The 24,452-nt window shown below is 34.9% G+C and overlaps 1 protein-coding gene across 3 annotated transcripts; it reads left to right on the forward strand.

Moving 5' to 3' along the window:
* The first annotated feature begins 11,789 nt into the window (after positions 1 to 11,789).
* LOC115967311 (F-box/kelch-repeat protein At3g23880-like) lies at positions 11,790 to 16,106 on the forward strand. 3 transcript variants are annotated; one of them, XR_004086434.1, is made up of 2 exons: positions 11,790 to 13,184; positions 13,224 to 14,608. XR_004086434.1 is itself a non-coding variant. In XM_031086386.1 (2 exons), the coding sequence occupies exons 1-2, from the start codon at positions 11,915 to 11,917 to the stop codon at positions 15,742 to 15,744; spliced, it is 1,167 nt and encodes a 388-aa protein (XP_030942246.1). In that variant the 5' UTR covers positions 11,790 to 11,914; the 3' UTR covers positions 15,745 to 16,106. The 3 variants fall into 3 exon arrangements, 2 of the variants coding, with proteins under 2 accessions (XP_030942246.1, XP_030942247.1); XM_031086386.1 differs by lacking the exon at positions 13,224 to 14,608 and adding an exon at positions 15,713 to 16,106 and having other exon boundaries at positions 11,790 to 13,049; XM_031086387.1 differs by lacking the exon at positions 13,224 to 14,608 and adding an exon at positions 15,721 to 16,106 and having other exon boundaries at positions 11,790 to 13,049.
* Positions 16,107 to 24,452: the final 8,346 nt, after the last annotated feature.

The raw sequence follows: 24,452 nt of genomic DNA on the forward strand, positions 1-24,452 counted from the left end.
GATTTCATCATTCATTTATGGGTTAAGCTATTTATGAGATAAGCAAGAAAGGCAAGTGCTGTGAATAGTGATAGTGGAAAAAAAGTGAACGTGTATACAATATCAAAATCCCATTGGGGGGAATTTGACAATTACCATAAACCATATGTGTAAATAACAAAAAACTCAAGAAGAAGAAAAAAATTTGTGTCATTGTCATTATATTTGCCTATGCTTTGAAGAATTCATTTCATATTTTATGTTTCTATGTATTTATTTATTTAGATGTAAAAGAATACTATGTCATTGTATATTGTTTATTCTATAACTTACAAGTTATCTAAATATTAAATAAAACACAGTTTTTGTTAACAATTTCCTAGCAGCCAAGTATTGTAATTAAATATATTATAAATTATAGATATGTGATTAAAACGTTTGAAAATTATTTATATCTCTATACAGAAAGTTTACAAGGTTGAGTTTGAATATAAATTGTTTTTATCATACCTCATCTTTATTTAAGTGGTTATAGATGATGACAACTTTTATATTGTTAATAACAGGTCGGTGATGGATTTTCACTTTTTCTATGTGTACTATGACGGGGAGATGTATTATCATGAGTTGCACGGGTTGTCATACCAAGGCTCGAACCAAAAGCAAAAATACGTTAAGGTGAAACGTGGGATAGGGCTTACAAACTTGCAACGAAGAATATTGAAGGTGATGGGGTTAGACCACTCTAGGCATAAGATTTCCATCGTGTATCGAGCACCTCAACGGGTTGTAGACACGCAGGTTTTCTACAATTCACTACAATTATCGGGTGGCACCGAAGTGAAGATGATGTGGCAAATGGTTGCACAAATGGTGGCTCGAGGATTCATTGCTTCAGATCTCTATGTCACTGTTGAGCCCACCACAGTAGAGGCTGGAGAGGGTTCAGAACATACTGTTTTCGATGGAAGAGTAGATGAGCACATCGAGTCAATACCAGAAAGATCTTATCAAGGGTGTGTACAGAACACGGGAGATTTGTATGGCAGTGAACCATGGCAGACATTTGCCCATGGGAACTCGATTGAGGAGGAGGAAGGGCCCCAGCAAGTGCATGAAGGAGAGCATTTAGCTGATGATGAGCTCCATAGGGGCACATCCGACAATAACCATAATGATCACAGACTTGGTGATGATGCAACCCATATCGATGTTACTAGGGATGACTTCGAGGAGCTCCTAGATACCATGGGTGAACATGAGGATGTTGATCATATCGAAGATGTAGTTGTAGAAGAAAATAGAGAGACATGCCCCGGTCCCGATCCTACGCCGGAATGGTTCACCCAAAACAGTTGGGATAATATGTTTGATCCATCACTGGTTATGCAAGCGGAATTATTACCATGGATGCCTGGGGAGCAACCAATTAAAGGGATGGTATTCGCGACTAAATTGGCGGTGCGACGTGCGTTGACTTGGTACGCAGTGCGAGAGAATTTTAGCTTCAAAACTGAGCATTCAGACTCAGAGAGGCTTATGGTGAGTTGTGAGAATGATTCCTGTCCATGGTCAGTCCGTGCGATATGTTGCAAGGGAGACAATATCTGGAAGATCGCAAAATGCAAGGGCCCCCACACGTGCGACAAAATTCAGAATGCTTATGATGGTCGGATGATTGATTCGGTGTTCTTAGCATATGTACTTGAGCGCTATATACGAGAAGGCCCTGCGTATAAGATAAAGAACTTACGCCACGTTGCTTTGGCAGAGTTAAAACACGAAATATCTCATTACAAGGTATTCTATTCTTTAACTTGCATTATATTTTCAATACAACATAGAGACATCAGTCTTTTCGGAAGTATAATCATGATATTTTTTTTCCCAAAACCCATGAATACTTTATATTATGAAAATTGAAATTGAAAAAAGAAAAGAAAAAAAGGAATGCGGAGCGAAGAAATATTATAGTCTTACAAGTCTTGATTTGTTTTCTTCAAGTTTTTTAATTTAACTTGTATTCATTTCTAACGTAATCATTATGGTTCACATACAAGGTATGGGATGCCAAACAAAAGGCCGTTGCATCTGTATACGGGGATTTTAAGGAGTCTTATGCGGAGTTGCCGCATTTTTTGGCAGGACTGAAGGACGCAAGTCCGGGTACAGAGTATAAGTTAATAGTGGACGATAATTATGAACAGGGAACCTGTACATTCAAGTCCGTATTTTGGGCATTTCGTCCATGTATTGTTGGGTTCAAGAAGTGTAGGCCTGTGATTAGCATTGATGCAACCCACCTCTATGGAAAATATAAAGGGAAATTGATGATTGCAATGGTGACAGATGCTAATAATAAAATTTATCCAGTAGCCTTCGCCGTTGTCGAGAGCGAGAGCACAGAGACTTGGGGTTGGTTCTTGGCTTGTATAAGAACGTATGTTACTGACCGGAGACACCTGTGTGTCATATCTGACAGACACCCTAGGATACAAGCTATTTTTAGAGACAATAATCGGGACTTTTCCCTGCGGCCTCCCATGACAGAACATCGTTACTGCCTTCGTCATCTATGTAGTAACGTCAACACTAGATGGAACAATGAAACTTTAAAGAATCTAGTATGGAGGGCAGCAAGTGCTACCCAGGAGCGAAAGTTCAATGCCACCTTCGAGTTAATTGAGAATGTCAACCGGGATGCGCACCAATATCTAAAGGATGTGCCCAAAGAGAAATGGGCTCTAAGTTTTGACAAGGGTTATCGTTATGGGGCAATGACGACAAACGTCTCTGAGTGCTTCAATGGTGTTCTAAAGGGTGCTCGTAGCTTGCCCATTACGGCAATGGTGAAATACACATGGTTCAAATTGAATTCTTACTTCGATGATCGTCGCAATAACAGCATAGCACAGTCAAATTCGGGACAAAAATGGACTAAATATGCCTTGGATATCTTCATGAGAAATAAGGCGAAGGTGGAGCGTCATAGGGTGACAAGATTGAGCGCGTAACAACAATCATATCAAGTAGATACACCGCATAATCCAGAGAGTGCTGGACATGGGGATCACACACATGGAGTTAATTTGTTGCAAAGAAGTTGCACATGTCAAAAATGGAAGTTGTACAAGATACCATGTTCACATGTCATTGCAGTTTGTATTAGGTATCGACATGATGCAGAGCAATACATTGACCCATGCTATAGCGTGGATGCACTGTTTCAGAGCTATGCTCCCGTTTTCCCTGCGTTGAAAGATAGATTATCATGGCCGGATCCTGAAGAAACTCGAACGGTCCTCCCTAACCCCCGATTGATTCGAGAGAAAGGCCACCCTGTCTCAACACGAATCAGGAATGAGATGGACGAGGGTGGGAGATGGCCGAGAACCACACCGTGGAAGGAGGGGGGGAGGAAGGTGCAATGCAGGTTGTGTGACCAAGAGGGGCATAACCGAAGAACATGCCCTAAGCGGAATGAGGTACCAACAAGTGGTGGTGTCGCAGACTAGGTACGCTAATTTTAAACCGTGGCATTCTTCTAAATGTAACTTGAAACAAAATGCATGCTATATGCCATTCAATTATGTATTTTTATAACTTAAGAAAGATTGGAAAAAATTTGAAGGACCAACTATGACATATATCGTTAAAATATCATCGTTGCTTGTGTACATGTGGTTCATTCCAATTTCAAAGTTTTGGGACTAAGACTTTCTCTTCTTATGCTTGGTCTTGATGACTGCATTATTTCTAGTGTTGATTTTGTATGTGTTGGATCATTATGTGTAAAATGCTAATGCCCATTTCTTACAAGTGTTTTTCAATCGTATCATCCATTGGATTGAAACAAAAAATAGGATATGATGTGAATGAAGTGATAAGTATTCAAATTCAGCATGCTGAAGTCCCTATTTTTGCAAAATATTTCAACAATTGATGGTATTCTAATCAACTCATTTTCCCATTTATCAAGTGTTGTCATTTATCTACCACATTGTTAAAAAAAGTTCAAAAAAGTAGGACTTGTTTTGATTTTGTGTAATTATTAGAATGAACTTCCAAATACTAATACTATAGTCTATTTGTTTGATATTACATCATGAGAATGACTACTAGGTTGCTGATTTATCTGTTTCTGTTGTTTTCCAAAGGATGCTTCTTCACATCGTCTGGAGGCTTGAGGAGTTATGAACACCCCCTTAATGAGGTGAAGCCTGTGCCAAGGGTGGAAATTTCTGGTCAGCGGTGTGGTGTAACTTTCACCGTGGATGAAGAGTCGAAGAGGGAAAATGTCGGCATGCCAAGAGTTGGAAGTGCTGCCAACTGCTCATCTAACTACTAATATTGTTATAGTTTCCTTTTATGGCATGGCTATCATTATTAGTGGGCCTTGCCTTTGATCTCCTTTTTGTTATCATACTACTCTCATCTTGAAAGGCTTGAAATGCTTTTATGGGTGCTTAGATTTATATCCTTTTTAGTACTACCAAAGACATGATTTTATGTTGCTGTACATGTTGCGTAATGTCAAACTAAGCCAGGATCTCAAGTTTGATACAAGAAATAATATGATTGCTCTTCAAGACTGATCAACGGTAGATTTCTATTTGATATTTTTCTCCATTTTTATCGCTTCTTGAATCAAGCTTTGATGATGATAATAATTTCGGTCACATTCTTGATGATAATCAGGGCAGCTAAAGCTTTTCAATGCTTTCCTATTGGTCTGATTCATGATTTACAACTTTAAAGTAAATCATCACATGACGGATAAATACTGAAATACTGAAAGACGCAAAAAGAAAAACTGAAAGAAGATACGAAACCATTCTAATTAATTCTCGCCAATTCAAAAAAAAAAGAGAATTACCCATGTACTGAGCTTGGTGGACTCGGGTGCTAATCTGACAGTCATTTTTTTTCTGTTCTGAAATTTGGTAATTCCGGGGTAGGCAGATTGGTACCCGAGCTTGGTGAACTCGGGTACTAATCTGCCTAGTTTTTTTTCAGTTGTCCCAAGTAAGTTCTGGAAATAGGCAGGTTGGTACCCGAGCTTGATGAACTCGGGTACCTTGTGAAGTACCCGAGTCCAGGAAGCTCGGGAACCAACCTGCCAATTTTCAATGTGGTACCCAGGCCTATTTTGAAAATTGACAGGTTGGTACTCGAGCTTCCTGGACTCGGGTACCTTGTGAAGTACCCGAGTCTAGCAAGCTCGGGTACCAACCTGTAAATGAACAAAATACGACTGGGTGCACAATGTTGACAATTTTGAAAATTGGTAGGTTGGTACCCGAGCTTCCTGGACTCGGGTACCAACCTGCCAATTTTCAAAATAGGACTGGGTAACCATGAATACGATTTTGCAAATTGGCAGGTTGGTACCCGAGCTTGCTGGACTCGGGTACTTCACAAAGTACCCGAGTCCACCAAGCTCGGGTACCAACCTGCCAATTTGCAAAATTGTCAACATTGGTACCCAGTCCTATTTTTTTCAGAACTACTTTGGGTTGCACGTGCTAGCCAATACCAACATAGTGATATACTTGTAAGCTTTCACCCATAATATAAATCCCACATCTACAATAAAGTCCAATTCAGACACATATATATAGTCATGAAATAATGAAAGAATATTGTTACATGTCATAAAAATTGATCTTTCTCTTCTTCACTAATACTTCTAAATCGTCTTCTTTTTAGTCACAAAATTAAAACAACATATAAATTACATTCCCATCAAGATATTTGGACCCACCAGCCATCTAGGAGACTCTGGAACGAAGAATAATCCCATTAGTTGTACAAGACATAGAGTAGTACCTGAAAATGAAACCAATTTTATTATTTTAACAGATTTCCCTTCAGATGACCATAATTTAGTGACTAGTGAAGGACCAAGAGTGTCTCTCTCTCTACTGTATCTAAGGTAGAGTGCTTATGTTAGTGATTTTTTAGGGAGGGTAAATAGTAAAAACCTAGGCCATCATCTACTCCTAGTGTCCAGACCACATTTGATCCCAAATGCATAAACCTTTCACTCACATTCTTTAAAAATCCCTAAAGCTTTTTTTTTTTTTTTTTGAGAAACCCAATCCACTCATTAAACACTAAAAGTTCCAACTTAACTTATTTTATAATTTGCTATGCTTCCACAAAATACACTATTTTTTGCTTCAAATTTATTTCTACTAAGGTGACCCCACTATTTGGACACTTAAGGTAAAGAGCACTGAGCACATAAACTTGTGGAGTATGTATTCCACTTCAAAAGTTCTTATGTGATCATTTAATATCAAAAAGTCTACCAAATAACTTAATCAAAACCAAATCTAACCCAAATACCAAAATCAAAACCAATCCAGCCAAAATACCCAAACCTATATCATATATATTAACCAAAAAAAAAACCTTTATGGGTAGTGGCAAATTTGTTGGTTATGGGTTCTATAATGAGTAACTGGAAACTTTATAGTTGGCATGCTTTTCATAAGAATAACCCACCAAATTGTTCAAACAAATTTTCAAAGGAAGAAAGCATAGTTAACAATAACTAAGGCGCAAGTTAGAATGGCGCAGATAATAACATTTAGCATCTCTATAAAATTATTTTACGATTTCTCAGGTTTCTTTCTTGACTGTTCAAACTACCAACCCATAGTAAAATATTTACTGCTTAAGCAACCAATTAAAAAATGTAGCAAATGCAAACAATAACTCAATTGAGCCCCCAATATGATGTGAGAAAATAAAGATCCAAAGCTTCAAATCAGCAAACTATGATATGTGAAAATAAAGTGGTGAAAGAATGGAAGTCATATTCATAAAATATAATATGGTCACTCAATTTAGTGCCACTGATCTCCTATTCTCTTGCAATACATTTATCAAAAAACTGATAGGCATTTTTTACTAACATTGTTCTTTTGAAAGAAAGGAAAATAACCTCCAAAGACTTTATATGCTTTCTCACCAAAGCATCTCTAATGATGCCAATACAAAGTGTGCAGAAAATTATGAAAGGATTAAATGATTATAAACCAACTAAAGATGAATGACCCATATAGGCTAAGAACTACAATAATACAGTGGAAAAAATGTCCAGATTTAGTGGGGATATTGCAAGCAGAAGAACAAAGACAAAGGCAAACACAAAACTCAAATGATATGATCCATACAGGCTAAGAATTGCAATAATTCTTTGCATCGGAGTGGTAAAGGTTGGGCATGAGAAAATCAATTCCTAGCTATAAGTAATTATAGATATAAACATGTTTAGAACTCTATTTTAAAAGAATCCAGCCACAAGAAATTACAAATGGCTACACATATAATTCCTATGTCATTATTTGTTGTTGAAAATGTAACTTGATCTAAAATATAACTCAGTTAAATATGATTAAGCAGGATGAGAATGGTATGGACATACCAGAAATATTTCAAGACCAAAGAAGATATTGTCATTCATCTCTTTGAAGGCTTATAAGATGCAAAGATAAAGTGCATATACTGAGGCTAAACTGTCTACAATACAAAAATAAATATGAACATAGTTAGGCTACAACATTTAAGTTGCTCCACATCAAACACGTGGTGAGGGAAACTATCTAAACAAACGCTAATTGTAAAATCACATTTCAAACAAAACATACATACACATGCATTTAGGTTACCAATCTCAGCATGTAATACAAAGTTTGAAGAGTATCAACCCAGACCCACAAACAAAAAGTAAATGATTTTTGTGTTCTATCCTCAGTTAATAGGTTGAGTCAAAATAATAAACAAATAGATAACATATCTTTCCGATTTCAATGCCTTAAAAACAAATATTTACCAACCAACTAACTAAATTTGAATGCTGAAACTAAAACTCTTTTCGATTCTCAATGCATCTATTTGGCTACATTGAACTTAAAAAAAAAAAAACATTGACTCAAAATTCAATAGAATTCACCCCCTCACATCATAATCAATAATTGTTCAACAGCTATAGTTTTACATGTAACTAATTATTTATGTAGATTTTTGTCAACTGTGTTTCTTTTGTAAACTAACTCCAAAACTAATCATAAATTAATCTCAAAAACCAAATTTTTTTGGAATTTGAACATATAGCACAAATTAATCAACCATTTATTAACAAAAGATTAAATTAAGAATGGGACAATTAAGGGGGAAATTCATAAAAACTTACCTTTCAAAATTTTTGGTGCTCGTTCTAATGCAATGATGTAATCACTATAATCTGTGAACGCTGTAACCTATGTATCGCAACTACAAGGAAAAAATTAAATTTGATTTTAATTTTTTTTAATAAAAAGCATTCAAATAACTTGACAAAAACGAACAAAGAGAACATTAGAAACAAGAACATAGGAAGAAGGAATGAAATAAATACCAATAAAAAAAATAAAAACATAAATAAAAAGGCATGCATGTTGATTTTAAACAGATACCCAAAACGAATGCAACCCAAATAGACAAAAACAAAAACAATTCTAATCCAATTTCTTTAGGCAAAACCCAATATAACCCAAATACCAAAAAATAAAAAATAAAAAACAAAAGAACCATCAGTCCGTGCTGACAGTGGAGGCAACCCACAGATTTCAATCTCTACCTTACAGACCCAGACTCTCTCTCAGTTGTATAGGTCTATATCATCAGTCCATTTTTTCCCGTTGTTAAAAAATAGAGAGAATGACATGGGATTAGGCAAAAATGGAACCAAATTATGATCAGTGAAACTTCAAAGTGGAAATATTAGAGAGAGAGAGCATTTACCTATAGTGTGTTAGCTGAAAATACCAAAAATGGAACCAAATCCCCTTCCTCTATGATCTATTTCTCTCTCCCTCTTTGAATATCTTCTCACCTTAGAAAGGAGAAACTTCAATTAAACTTACTTACACTAAGTTCCAAAATCACCAACACAACCTCACAAGTCACAGCACCCACACAATCAAACTAGTTAAGTTCTTCACAACACATTATTCACCAAAAACTAAAACCCAAATAAAAAACTTAGTGGGAACCACAAATTCAATGAATTCTAACCCATTCCCATTATCACTGACCCTCATGCAAGAAAAGAAAACAGTCTTATCCACCTACAGAAACAGATAGAGAATAGCCTCAGAAGAAAATCATAATCAAACGGCCCAAAGAAATTATTGACCTGGACCAGGTCAGTCAGGATGGAAGTCCTAGTTTTGAGTTCCGGAAGACTAAAAGAATAGTTGAATTATCAAATACTGCAAAGCACGGGAGGTTCTTCTGAAGTTGGATGTTTGTGAGGAGGAGATTGCAAAACGGACTAGGTGACACTGTATTGCTATGATACGCAAACTTTCAAGTGAGCAAGCTGCATCGGGGAGACAGATTGATCCCACAACTATCAGCAAGTATGCGCGTGGCCAGCAGATGTCATTTCTTCAACTGCAACAGCAGACAAGGGAGAAGTGTCAGGAGATTTGGGAACGACAAGTTCAGAGTCTTTCTACCTTAGATCGTGAAAATGAGAGTGACTCTAAAGGAAATAGTGATCTTGATTCATTTGCTGGGGATTTAGAGAATCTTCTTGATGCAGAGGAATGTGAGGAAGAAGTAGGTAACTATGAGTCAAAGCATGACAAAGCAGATGGTGTTAAGGGGCTCAAAATGAGAAGGCGCCCATCCATAGCTCAGGCAGAAGAGGAAAATGAAGATGAAGCCGTTGAAGCTGCCGAATTATGCAGGTTACTCATGGAAGATGATGAGGCTGAGAGGAGGAAGAAGAAAAAGACTAAAGTTGTGAGGGAGGAAACAGGGTTGGCTTTGGGCTTGCAACCAAGTTTTGGTTTTGAGAACACAAATCGGATCAAGCAAATTGTCAGTACTGCCCAACCTAATGGGTCCTATTCTTCCAAAGAGATATTTAATAAAGACATGAAGGAGGTAGAAAATGTTATTGCGAAAAAAGGCAAGTATGGAAAGCTTTAGGTGAAAGCTTTAACGAAAAAGAATGATATCACAAGTGTTGGTCTAGTCAGTAAGAAAATCAAAATATCGGGAGATAAAGTCAAGGTTTTTAAGGACAAGAAATCTGCAAGAGAGAGTTTTGTTTGTGGGGCATGTGGTCAGCTTGGACATATGAGGACAAACAAGACAGGAAACATGAAAAATATGGATTTTAGGGTGAGATGGGCAGGGGATGCGCACCCTCAAAACCTTTTTCTTTTCCCCAGAGAATACACACCCCACAACCTTAATTATGGACTAACCTTTTTTTTGCTGTGAGGTGGACTTATTCTAGTAATGATCTCCTTTTCAATAATAGAATCCTAAACTGAATTTATACATTAAGAGAATCATGAAGCACATGCAGGAAACACAATTCTTGTGTCACCCCAAAGACAATTATGTGGTCCATCTTATCTTAATTTGGTCCGTACTAACAATGCCCCCCTTCTTTCTTTCTTTTTTTAGTGGAAATCGCCATTTTGTTAAATGATAGATCTGTAGTAGTATCTCTTTTCATTTACAATGAATGCTGGGGGTTTAATAATGTGGATTTGTTTGTCTATAACGTAAGTTTACATTATTAGTGCAATTTAAAGCTATAAAAGTCTTCTATCACTTCTGTAAAAAAAAAAAAAAAAAAACTATAAAAGTCCAAGATTTATACCTTCAGCCTTCAGTGCTTCCAATTTTTCATTCAAACACACTAAGTTCCAAATTCACCAACACAACCTCACAGCACCCACACAATCAAACTAGCTAAGTTCTTCACAACACATTATTCACCAAAAACTAAAACCCAGATAAAAAAATTAGAACTTCTTTCAAAAAAATCAACATGCTAAGTTCTTCACAACACATTATGCACCAAAATTCAAAAAAGTATGAAATTTCTTGAAAATTTAAAACAAAAACCAAGACATGGAATTGCAGCGCCAAAACCAGTTGGATTAGTGAAAATTAAGAGAAAAAGAACTCAAATTTTTCGGAGAGAGAGAGCTTACAAAGCGCCATTGAAGGGGAAATGGTCCGCGTGGCGACTCTGTGAAATGAAATTGAAAACCCTAATTGGTCGGAGACAGGGAGAAGAAAGGGCGAAGAAGAAGATGAGGACGAAGACGACGTCGCACCACTGTCACCCAACAGAAAAGGCCATTACCATCGCTCCTCCAACAACCACCACTTTCCCTTCTACTATTCCCTCAGGCGCGACGGTGACGGAGACCACGATTCCACTCCCCCAACCATCATCGATACGCAAAAGCGATCACAACGACGTTTTTAATTTCTGCCGCCGATGGTGTGAGGGTGTGAGGGTTTCAACGTTTGGGGTTTGAACGTTTAGGAGAGAGAGTGAGAGTGAGACTGTGTTCTGGTAAGGGTATGTTTTGCTCTGTTCTTGGTTGGGTATTGTGGGTAACAGATGGTTTAAGTGTGGGATCGCTGAGCAGTACTCGAGCTTCATGAGCTCGGGTATCAACTTTATTTTTTAAATTCAGATGCCAACGTCATTTGCCATGTTGGAAGAGAAAAATGGGGTACTCGAGTTCACCAAGCTCGAGTACCACAAAAAGTGATATTTCCCCAATTATTTCCGAAACAGTATTCTGTTGCTAAATATTTCAAAAATTGATGCTAATGGGCCATTTTTCCCGGCCAAAAATTATAAAAAAAGACTTATTGGGCTTTTGGGTTAGATTTAGGCCTAGGACACCGAATATCAAATGCCTTGGATAATCAACGAATAAAACCCTTGTTGGGTTTTCAGATTAGGCCCAATAGGTTCACTTTCCTAATCTCCATCCTTGTTTTTCTTCACTCTTTTTCTCCTCCCTATGACACAGACACACATTGCCGATTTGCTCTTCATTTTACACTTTAAACCTCAAGCCTTGGACCCTTCGTGATTGCTCGAACTGCAACAACAATGGGTGAGCGTGTTCCAAACGATGTCGTGGAAGACATCCTGGGTCAGCTACCAGTGAAATCCTTAACCCGATTCAGGTGCGTTTCGAAATCTTGTGACTCCATTATCACTGACCCCACTTTCATTGCCAAACACTTCAATCTCAACCTTAACCAATCTGAATCATTGATATCCACAAACGCTCACAGTGGGTATTTGCTATATACTACAAAGGATGAGAATAGTTCACCATCTTCCAAACATCTGTGTACGGTTGTTTGCAACAATGACCGCACTTTGACCCAGATTTCAAGGTTCGAAATCCCCTCACTTTTTGAGAAATATAGTATAGTTGGTTTCTGTAATGGCTTGTTCTGTCTAGCTAGTCGTGATTATGATCTTAATCACATTATATATTTGTGGAACCCAAGTATTAGAATGTTTAAGAAGCTTCTAGCTACTCCCCTTACTGACGAGGTTCATAAGAGATTTAAGTTGTCTGTTGTTGGACTTTCTTATAATTCTCAGAACAATGACTTCAAGATTCTGAGACTTCTGTCTGTGGGACCAGAGGCCGAGGCCGAGATTTACAGTTTGAGTACAGATTCCTGGAGAAAGGTTGTAATATCGTTGGAATCCTTTAGAGCGTATGAACCCAACTTTGGAGGAATTTTTGACATTGATCTACCCTGTATATTTTTTAATGGAGCTTTGCACACTGTAGCATGGACTTGCCGCCGCCCTATCATTCTGTCCTTTGATGTCAATGATGAGAGCTTCCGTGAGATAATGTTGACTCCTAATCATTTGAGAGCTTCCGTGGTTACGCATTTCACTCAGCATGCATTGTTTAAGGGATCCCTAGCTCTTTTCACTTTTGCTCAGAGTCATGCGGGTGTCTTATGCCACATATGGGTTATGGAGGAGTATGGTGTGGCTGAGTCTTGGACTAGAAAATATTCGGTACCAATGATTTGGGTTAGTGTTGGTAATTTCTATGGCTGCACTGATAATGGTGAACTTTTGATTAAGAATGCTACTGGGCTGGTTTCAATTGACCCTGAGAGTCGAAAGCAGAACATTCTTGCAATTGAAGATGCTGATTGGGTGGGTTTCATGGCTAATTCAATGGAGAGCTTGATTTTACTCAATGGTGGTAAGTAAATGTGAAAATTCACTTTAGCTATTATATCACTTTCAGTTTTGCCACCATCATTGTGAAAATTAACTTTAGCTAGTATTGCTTAATTTGTATATAACTTTAGCTAGTACTTTTGATGCTGAAACTAAGGTTGTAATTGTTTCCATCCTTGAGTTTAAGTAAACTAAGGTTGTAATTGTTTCCATCCTTGTGTTTAAGTAATTTCTCAATATGAATGGGTGAAGTTACCTAAATTACATTTGAGGAATGATCAAATGGGGATTTCAGATGGCTAAGCCATTCTGTTCTATTGTGCTTTTGCCATTGAGCATACCAAAACCCTTTAGTCTAATTGGCCCGGTTAGCAATATTTAGTTCCATGGCTATTGTTCTCAAGTCCAACAACTAGCAGCAGCTGAAATTTTGCTTCCTTTCAGAAGTTTAAAACAATGGAATCCTAATTGACCATAATATAACAGTGCCAAAATCCAAAATTGCGTTAATATTACTAGTAGGTGTTGATGTAACAATGAAGTAGGACAGATTTGAAGTACCTCCAATATGCATGTGTTGGACTTTAATAGGAAAAGTGGCCTTTCATTTGAAGTATCTCTCATGGCTGGAGATGTATCCAATACAGTCTCCAAAGAGTATCTGGATATTGAAATATGTTTTAAATTTTGGATATAGTCTGATATGTTGTGGATGTGGTCAAGACGGCCTTGACACAATCTTGATGCGGGAGTTGCTTAAATTGGGAAGAAAAACTAGTTGGTTTCACTTTGAATGAGTCAAAACCCTTCTCTTGTTTTGCAGTTGACTCTCTCTCTCTCTCTCTCTCTCTCTCTCTCTCTCTCTCTCTTAGACACACACATACACTTTGATCTTATACCTACTCATCAATTGACCGTGATTTCCTGGTCATGGGGGTTGATGGATATTGTCGCATCTGTGTTTGCACTTTGAAGGAGTTTGTGATGCACGTGTGAGATAATTGAGTTTCTGTTTTTACTTTTTAACTGTCTGATTCTTATGGGTTTGAGAACTAGGGGACAATTGAAGATGAAGCAGCAGATTTTAGGCTTAGTGCATTTGTGCATTTTGAAAATGTTTTTGAAGGATTTGATGCTTGTAAATGGCACTTCCTCATCTCACTATTGATGTTGGGTATATTATATATATTCTTGTTTTTAGGAGTTGCCATTTATCCGTATGCTTATTGTATCTTGTGTTGGTATTGATACTTTCTTAGATTAATTTGAATCATGGTGCTGATTGTCATCAAGTTTTGTATGGGAGAATACTGCCTTTAGATTCTACTCCTGCACCCTAAATTACCTATTAACAATAGAAAAAAAGGGAAGGAATTGACTGAAGTTAGAGAATTGAATATGGTGATTCAAGGCTCTTATCCTTGATAAAGGAGTTGCATTGATGCAGAATGTTGCTGTTGTGTTATGCTAAGAAGCTTAATACTTAAGATTTATATTAATTAAAAATAGGTAATGGAGATCTCAGGGTTTATTTTTGATGATTGAAGTTAGTTTTAGGCCCAAGGGGGAATGGAAAGAATGTCAAAATTTTGATTGGAAGGTTGTTCTTTTGAAAAAAAAAAAAAAAAAAAAAAATACATATCCTTCCTTCATCACTTTGAGACATTGATGGATAAAAACTTAAAGTGCCTCAAGCCCCAAGCTTTTAAGTTATGGAATGTCCAGGTGTAGGGCTCAAGCATCTTAAGCCGTAAGCTATATTTCATAGATGAGATTAAAACATAAAAATAAGGTCAGGCTAACATCATGTCTCACATCTGGATTCATTGCTCTTCTATGAGATTTATGCATAAGTATTGCCATTTGCGAGATTAATTAAAAAAAGAGTTGTTATTTAGAAAGAGTGTTACAAGCTAATAGCTCCTACTTTTCATAAATTGTTCCAATTATTCTCAAAGATTGTATTAATGTTAGTATTAATGGTTAGAGTTCCTGCTCACATGCTATTTTTACTTGTGTTGAATCCCAATGCAAGTTAAATACTTTCCATGTTTAAGAATTATTGATGATTGGGTCATAAATTGTTATTTGCTCTTTTTTGGTGTATGAGTCAGATTTTGTTCTGTTAGAGGGCTTAAAATGTAGATTTATAAAATATGGAAACACAGGGCTTTTCTAGCCTAGTTAGCAGGCATTTTGTGAAGTTATTGACTCTAGCATTTGATAATGAACTTGTTACTTATAATGTCAGAATGTATAACAAAATTCTTCCAAACACTGTTTGGTGCTACTGAGCTGGGAATGTGCTTTGTGCCATGCCACTTCAAAGAGTGAAACTAAGGAAAAGCCTTCAGGTGATCCATTTTTGGTACATGGATACTCTTTCCTGTCTGACTAGAAGAACTTGGTTGGCCTACTTTCAAACAGCTTTGGTCTTTTTCGTTAGTTGTTTGTTAAAATGGAATAAGAGCCTAGTTAGATGTCTTTGGTTCAAATTATGTGAACTCTCTACTAGGGGTGTCTTTTGGTCTATCTGTGGAAGACTCATAATTCAGTCTCGGTTGTTAGGCAGGCTTGCCAGGAAGGGGGTGTGTTACGTTACCCTAATTAGCATTGTGTATTTTGGATTGGATGCTTTAAAAAACCAAACAAACTGTAAATACCTCTGTTTCTTTGTTGTTTCAGTGCCACAGAGTAGAGCAAGGCAGATGGTTTAAGCACCTGCAAAACAAGTAGAATAAATCTTATTGATCTGGCTAGTTCAGAGCAACAAAAGTTAACTGGTGCAGCAGGGCCTCGTTTAAAGCAAGCTGGGAATATTAGTAGATCATTTTCACAGCTTGGGTATGGTGAAACATATCTTCTTTAATGTCTTTAAGGTGAAGGTGCATTTTTGTTATAGTTTACCAATCAGTCAATATTTCTGTGTGTACAAATCTGCCAAAAATATATATGGTCAATTAGGTTTAATATGGCTAGCACATATTTGAGTTCTCAATTTGATGTCATCATGATTGATCCATCCACCTTCAAAATTATTTGAGTAATCCTGTTGATTCAGAATGGGTGGGTTGATTTCTTTCCTTTTCTTTTTGCTTATTGCATTTTAGGGTTGTTTCATAATTGAATGCTACATTGAAGGAGATGAGATGTCAAAGGAATGGAAAATAATGGAGAAGGAAGATTATTAATTTCTAATAATATAATTTTTTGAAAATAAAAATGAAATAGTGGAGAAGGCAGCTGAAAAGAAGTTTACACATTAAGTATAAGGTAAAAGATGAAGAGAATACTGCAAAAAACCTCCTGAACTTTCTGTCAAAATCAAACTAAACCCCTGATCTATTAAATTGAAATTAGAAGCCACTCAACTTTGAGAAATACCCAAATTGATCCTAATTTGAGGATCTAACTCTGAATATTGAAGTGCTTGTGGAATAGGTTATGCTTACTTCTCTCTTTTTGACTGCTTGCATTGATCTTCACTTGGATAATGGTCCTGCTACAAATATAAAACCTTGGTTTTCTTACTTGATTTATTTCTCTCTTAGTTTTTCTTTTACAACACCGACTACTTACATGTGGAGCCTGCACTGCACTATTATCATTGATTAAAACAATCTCAGATGGCTCTAGTGGCATGTTAAACTCATTTAAGATCCATACAGAGCTTGGTTTTTCTTGTTTCTATCTGATCTTATAGAATTCTCAACTACACTCTCTACACAAAATCAGTTGCACCGACTTCATTGAGTTTGTATAATACTACCCAAATATATGCACATTCACTACATTTGCTTTGTAATCGTAGAAATTCGTTTGGATGTAATTATGCTTTTATGTTTTGACATCCTCAATTAGTTTTGGGACTTGAATGGAGAAACGCTTAAGTCCTAAATTGGAATGAAAAGAAAAAACAAAAAAGCCTTTGAGCGTCTAGTAGTAACTTTTTTTTGGTTGGTGTTTTCCAATGCGCAAAATTGAACTTGTGGCTATGACTTAAAGGAATCAACATGATGAACTATGTAGAGTTAAAAAAATGGCTACAACTCCCATTACTCAAATGGAGGTTACTCAGTGTCATGGATTTGTAGAAGTTTGAATTTGACATTACGTCATGTCGAAAACAATGGTAATGAAGAGATGAAAATAGATGAGGAAGCTGTTAAGGGGCTATCTGATCTATTGGATAAGGAAATAGCCATCGATGAAACTAACAATATAATTGATGTGAGCAAAGTAGAAACACTCACTCAAATTCATTTCCTTTTGTGAAGAAAAAGTGGCTGATCCAAGTGAAAGTGGTAGACAACCACTCACTCTTAACTATGTTAGATTTGTGACAATCGTTACAACACAGATGTTGTGGTCATAGAGGAACTAGTATTTTGTTAGGTCTTGGTTTCTAGAATTAAAGGTTAAAGGCAAGAAAATAGAAATCTTTGTTACAACTCTGTAGAGTACAAAGGAAAGAAATCTGCCTAAACTTTTTCAAGTATTTGTCACAAATTTAAACACTTGAACAAAGAAATTATGCTCAATTACATCAAGATACATAATAAATTGGACATTGTTTCAAATTTTAAGTTTAAAGTTATATTTTATCCTAGTTTCAAAATGGGTGGCCCTAAATTTGAACCCAGACTCTCCACACTACTTCCCATGTAAGAAAGATGAGTGATGTTATAATTCTTATGGAGAATTTAAAATTTTTAATAGAGAACAATTATATTATAAATAGCAACCCAAGTTTAATTACATCAACACTCCCATGTTTAATATCACTTGTCATGGCATTGTTTTTCACTCATTTCAATACAACTATTTAGGATGGAAATAATAACCCAGTGATTTTTATTTCCCCATATTTTTTCTGGGAATAACATTGTGACAATATATTTTGTTTTTTCAATTTTGAAAACTTGTTTTTCAAAATCGGTTCTTAAAAAAAAGGAAATTTGTGTTTTGAAAAAACAAAATTTCAAATGCAAATTTTAAATAACAATTCTCATATTAGCAAACAAAAAACAAGGCTCTCAAAAATGTCTTTGGTTGGATATTAAACTTGGGTTGGGCTGATGAAGGATGGTAATAAAGGCCATCAAATTCTAATCATATTGTAACTTAGCCCCAAACCATAGGTCTTAGGTTCGTAGAATAGTTTTTATTGTTGGTAGGTTGTAACTAGGAAACAAGGGCCAAAATGGCCAAATACCACGAATTTTTGAAATATTTTGTAAAAAAACACTGTTTCGGAACTATATAGGGAAATACCATTTTTTATGGAACTCGAGTTTCTTAAACTCGAGTTCTTAAGAGTTTTGCCACCATGGCACTGCTGAGGTGGAAATTGGGCCATTAAAAAATGCTTCTTTTTTTTTTTTTCTAAGGTACTCGAGCTTGGTGAGCTCGAGTACCTTGTAAGGAACTCGAGTTTAATAAACTCGAGTTCCTTATAACTTTTTTTTTTTTTTTTTGGGTTGTTGGGATTATTGACAAATAAACATAAACATAAAAATAAGTAGCTTTTTTTATGTTTTTATTTATTTAAATAGAAGCATTGTAAAATATAGAGATTTTAATTTCAAAATATGAATTTAATTTCTACATTAAGTAAAACTATTCATTGTTTTATCTTGGGCCTGTCGGCCCAAGCCTCCGCTCCATGGACTAAGCCTCCAAAAATCTCCTATTAAAAACCACACAATATTATTCGAGTCGGGTCGGGCCGTCAACATGAATCAAATGATACCCTTAAAGTGTGGATGAAATGTTTTATAATACTTAAATTTATAAAAGATACTAGTGAAAGTTCCATGCGTTGCATCGCTTTAATCATGAATTTTCTTTATATATTTTTTTGAGAAATTATAACTAAATGAGTTATTATTACATAATTTTAGAATTATTTTCTAACTATATGAATGATTATTATAATATACACATGCATAATTTTGTATATTTGTCCTTATATATAATATCTTTAATTAAGATTATCAATAAAAAACCTTTCTAATTTTTTTTTATAACTCCTTATTTATTAATGAAGGAGATGATTTGAACTCAAGCAATTAAATCTTTTATAATACTTGCATATTATTGTTACTTGCATATGCGTAAGTTGCAACTAAAAAAAAACCACAATCTATTAGTTCTACTAAGGTGAGTTTGGTTCAGCTTTTTCAAACAGTTCTTTTGGAAAAAGTGGAAGTTTTAAAAAGTAAAATATAAAACTGAGTTTTTTTTTTTATTTTTTTTTTTAATTTTTTTTTTTAAGTAGCATGTTTGGTAAAAACTATCAAAAAATGCTTTTTGAAAAAGTTTAGTGTTTGGCTAATACTTATAAAAGTGGTGGTTTGATTTGTAAATTACCAAAAAAGACAAGATATATATAAATATATACGTTTTAATTACCTCTCTTTATGCAAGTTATGGACACAATATTTTTTTAAAAATTTCACAATAAAGTCTGCATGACAAGTTGTTAATGGTAGGGAAAAATATAATGTCACTAATAGGTCCAGATGAGAATTAATAACAACTTACTGTGTAAACTTTATAACAAGTTTTTCACTCTCTTTTCTGCGTTAATTATTTTCTGTTCACTATTTAAAAATTGTTCACTGTTTTCTCATAAAACACCTAGTGAAATCGTGATTTCTAAATTTAAAAGCCAAATCTGAATGCTTTTTCATGTTTGAATTTCACAATAATCGATCTCTTTTTCTCTGCATTGATAAAATATGTTTCTACATTAATAAAATTTCCTCTCTGCACATCATGTTTACTGTATATTCGAATCTGCTTACTACATTCATAAAATTTGTTTTCTACATAAACTATTTCTAGTATTCTACATAAAATTATTTTCTGTTCAGCATTATTTAAAAAAAATTTTACTCTCTTTTTTGCGTAAATTATTTAATAATGTGTTAAAGCTAACAAAATAACAAATACCTGAATATAAAACAGCTTCCTATAGGGTAGTTGTCAATAATGATCATTCACCAGAATGTTATTGATATTACTCTGTTTATTCAAAATCAAGAACTCAAACAAAGAATTGTCATTTTGTAGTTTATATAAAGGCAGAAATCATTAGAATGAACAAATAAATGTGAATCATATCTAGAATGAAATTTGTATGCAAAGGGAAAAGAGAATGAAACACAAAACAAGATAATCACCTAAGCCATGAACTCGTTGTACTTGTTCCTAAGGTTCTGAACCAATTCAAATTCACATCAACATTGACTACCACAGTTACATAATTTCTTGATTCAGGACAGCCATTGCATCTTTAATGGCTTGGGTAGAACCACCGAAGATGGCATCCATGACAGATTACTATTCACTAGCACGAGTGAATAGCTTCCAGACAAATCAAGACAGTCCAGACAGATGTTCAAAAGTTGAATATACATAATCATCAGTTGTCTTATATATAGTTAGAAAATAATTCTAAAATTATGTAATAATAACTCATTTAGTTATGATTTCTCAAAAAAATATATAAGAAAATTCAGGATTAAAGCCATGCAACGCATGGAACTTTCACTAGTATCTTTTATAAATTTAAGCATTATAAAACATTTCATCCACACTTTAACGGTATCATTTGATTCATGTTGACGACCCAACCCGACTCGAATAATATTGTGTAGTTTTTAATGGGAGATTTTTGGAGGCTTAGTCCATGAAGCGGAGGCTTGGGCCGATAAACCCAAGCCGGAGCACTTATGGACAAGCCTCTTGGGGGTTTGGGGGCAACGCCCCCGGGAAAAATTTTATGAGAAAACAATGAACAATTTTACTTAATGTAGAAATTAAATTCATATTTTGAAATTAAAATCTCTATATTTTACAATACTTCTATTTAAATAAATAAAAACATAAAAAAAAAAGCTACTTATTTTTATGTTTATGTTTATTTGTCAATAATCCCAACAACCAAAAAAAAAAAAAAAAGTTAAGGAACTCGAGTTTACTAAACTCGAGTTCCTTACAAGGTACTCGAGCTCACCAAGCTCGAGTACCTTAGAAAAAAAAAAAAAAAAGCATTTTTTAATGGCCCAATTTCCACCTCAGCAGCGCCACGGTGGCAAAACTCCTAGGAACTCAAGTTTAAGAAACTCGAGTTCCATAAAAAGTGGTATTCCCCTATATAGTTCTGAAACAATGTTTTTTTTACAAAATATTTCAAAAATTCGTGGTATTTGGCCATTTTGGCCGTTGTAATTCTTTTACTATATTGTAACTAGGAAACAAAGTCATGTATAGTTTCTTTCTATCAATTGTAATTTTTCAAATTAATAAGAATGCTTAATTAATTGAAATTAATTTTGATTGCTCGACAATTAAATTAATTAAATGAATTTTTGTGATTGATAGTTTATTTTGATTAAAATAAGTTTGGTTGCATAGGAATAAAATAAATAACCTGATAATGTTAAAATTGAATGAATAATTAAATTTTTAGGATAATTATCTTTGGGATAATTTTTTATAGCTTTAACTATCAGGTTAAGATGGATTTTATCAAAAATATGAGCCCCAGACATGTCCAAGTATAGTTCCTAACTCAATATGAAAAATGGTATGAAATACCATGTTGTTTATTTATAGCTTTCTTTTAATTGTCATTGTGCATGCCATGAAACAATAAATTATGCAAGAACCCATTTCAAAAATTTGGTAGTAGTAACCATGGATCACTGGTCTTCCTTAAGATCACTTAACAGAAAAGAAATTCCTAAACCAAAGCTTCCAGAATTTCTTTAAAGCAAGGGGAAGAGAGGGATGAGCTGAATTTTAGGTTTTCTCCTTTATTTCTAGAGGTGTATCTACTTAAAAAATAAGCTAGGGTTGCTTTAGAAGTCAGCAAATTCATTCCCTCTGATCTCTAAAGCAATCCCCTCTCATAGAATAAATTCATGCAAGCAAGTTTTTACTCTGTAAGTCCTCTTTTTTCAATACTTTCATAATTCATATGTTTGATTGATTGCATATATGTCCATTATTATTCATGTCTTTCTCCCACGTTTAATATATTCATATGTTCATATGATTCATGCATAATAGATCTAAGATAATTTATGAAGTTCGCTTTATGAGTCTCTGAATTTTTCTATCAAAATCTCATGCTTTCATAATTAATAAAATCTTTGAGGTTTTATTTTTTTATTTTTTTATTATTATTATCAAATCTCATGTTTTCATAAAGGGAAATTCATAAATTATCTTAGATCTATTATGCATGACAATTGAAAAGATAAAGCTTCAATCATCAAAATTCTAATATAAATTTTCTTTTGTCCATTACCGGAAAATTTTCAAATTGAGCAAATAAAGACCTTAATCATCAAATGGACTTACGTACCCTCCATAAATCATCAACATTGTCCAAATATGACAATCTTCATCAATTCAAAAATGCCCTATAAATCAACACGTCCATAAACAATAAATTTTCACCCAGATCACACAATGTCCAAGAATTCCCAAATGAGCAAATAATGACAAGATGACAATGTACGTCACAAATTTTCCAATTTTTGAAAACTTTTTTTTGAAATGATTTTTTTGAAAAAGAGATTTAGGTTGCGTTTGGCATTGACTTAAAAAGGCAGCTTTTTTTTTTTACAATTCAGCTTATTTTTTTTGTACTAATCATGGGTTCCATTGCACCTTTTAGTACTATTCATGAGTTCCATTGTACTATTTTAGTTTTATCTATAATACTTTCAGTAAAATTATAACATACACTCCTGCCACAATCATAATTTCACTTATAGCCATTCCTAACAACCTAGTGTGCAATTAAACAACCAAATTGGGCCATATGCCTCTAGTTTCTTAATCTTGATCCACATAAAACAAGAAAGAGCTAAAGTTAGAGGCAATGAGAACCCTCCTCTAAGACCTTGCATCTGGCTTCCATAAAATGAGATGGCCAAAGCTAAAAAGGAACACAAGAACCCAAAATACTTGGGGAAATTGCTCAAAACCACCAAGGACAAGGTTGCTTCATCATGCTTGTGTATATTTAGACTCTATGCCATCACATATTTGGGGGACAATGGATGTTTAGTCTTAATTTTTGAACTAACCAAACGGCCTTATTTTCAAACTATGTAGCAAAATACCCTTATTTTGAAACTTGATATTACTGATGTCGAGTTCTAATTGGAACTCGATATAATCAGTATCGAGTTCTATGCATATTTTAAAGTGGAATTTGACTTTCCTAATGTTGAGTTATACACAAAATTTTCGAGAAAATTTAAATGAAAAAATATGCATAGAATACGACATTATTAATGTCAAGTTCCAAAACTGAGATATTTCGCTGCACAATTTGAAAATGAAGTTGTTTGGCTACACAGTGCAAAAAGTAAGGCTAAGCAGTTCCAAAATATTTGGCATGCCATAGAGTTGGAAGGAGCTGCAGCACTACCCAAAAAGCCTAGGACACCAAATATCAAATGCCATGGATTATCAACACATAAAAGCCTTGTTGGGTTTTCAAATTAGGCCCAATAGGTTCACTTTCCCAAATCTCCATCCTTTTTTTTTTTTTTTTTTTGGGATTTATGATGTTTCGAAGATATTATTTAGCAGTGAAGATAAAATTAAACTCAATTTTCTTTCTTTCTTCAAGTTAATTTTGCAAAAAAAAAACAAAGCAAATAATATTGCTTTGACTGTACAGTTATCACTACAGATCGGCACAAACATTTTGACAAACACCTATTGTGCATAACTATAAACTATCGCAGAAAGTTCTAAATTTCAAATAATTTATGATCCATATAAACAAATAGCATCTTCCCAAATAATAGGAATTCAATCTTAACAGCCAACATGAAAAACTTCAAAACCACAGCCCAAAATGTCATTGAAAAAATCAACACAAATATGACTGAATATTTACACACCTCACTGGCAGTGACCACGAAATGAAGTAAATATTTTTCAATTTCGTTTTTCCAATGGTTTTAATTTATTGTTGTATTGGTGTGATGCCACGATTTAATGTTGGGAAGTAGGAATTAAGATTACACAAGCCAAATTCGAAAAGAGAGAAAGAGAAGAGCAGCTCACTATCGGTGTGGTCGTCGCTGTCGCTGTCACTGTCGTCGCCTGGGTTCACGATGTGAGCCGATGGTCTATCTGAGTTCAGTTTGAGCTGAGGGGTTTGGGTTAGGGAGGTTTGGGTTCATGGAGTTTGGGCTAGTGAGGTGTGAATTCTTCGTGGTCTTTGTTTTTAGATTTTAGAATTTAACCTGTTGTTTAGGCTAGGGATTTTTGCTTAAGTTTATGCCTTAAATGATGTAGTTGTGATGTATGCCATATCTTCGTTTAGTCATCACTAAAATGACGTAGGTTTTTTGGCTAATTTGACAAAAATAAAATACATTAGCAT

The sequence above is a fragment of the Quercus lobata genome, chromosome 11, assembly GCF_001633185.2.
Source record: "Quercus lobata isolate SW786 chromosome 11, ValleyOak3.0 Primary Assembly, whole genome shotgun sequence".
Classification (NCBI taxonomy): Eukaryota; Viridiplantae; Streptophyta; class Magnoliopsida; order Fagales; family Fagaceae; genus Quercus; species Quercus lobata.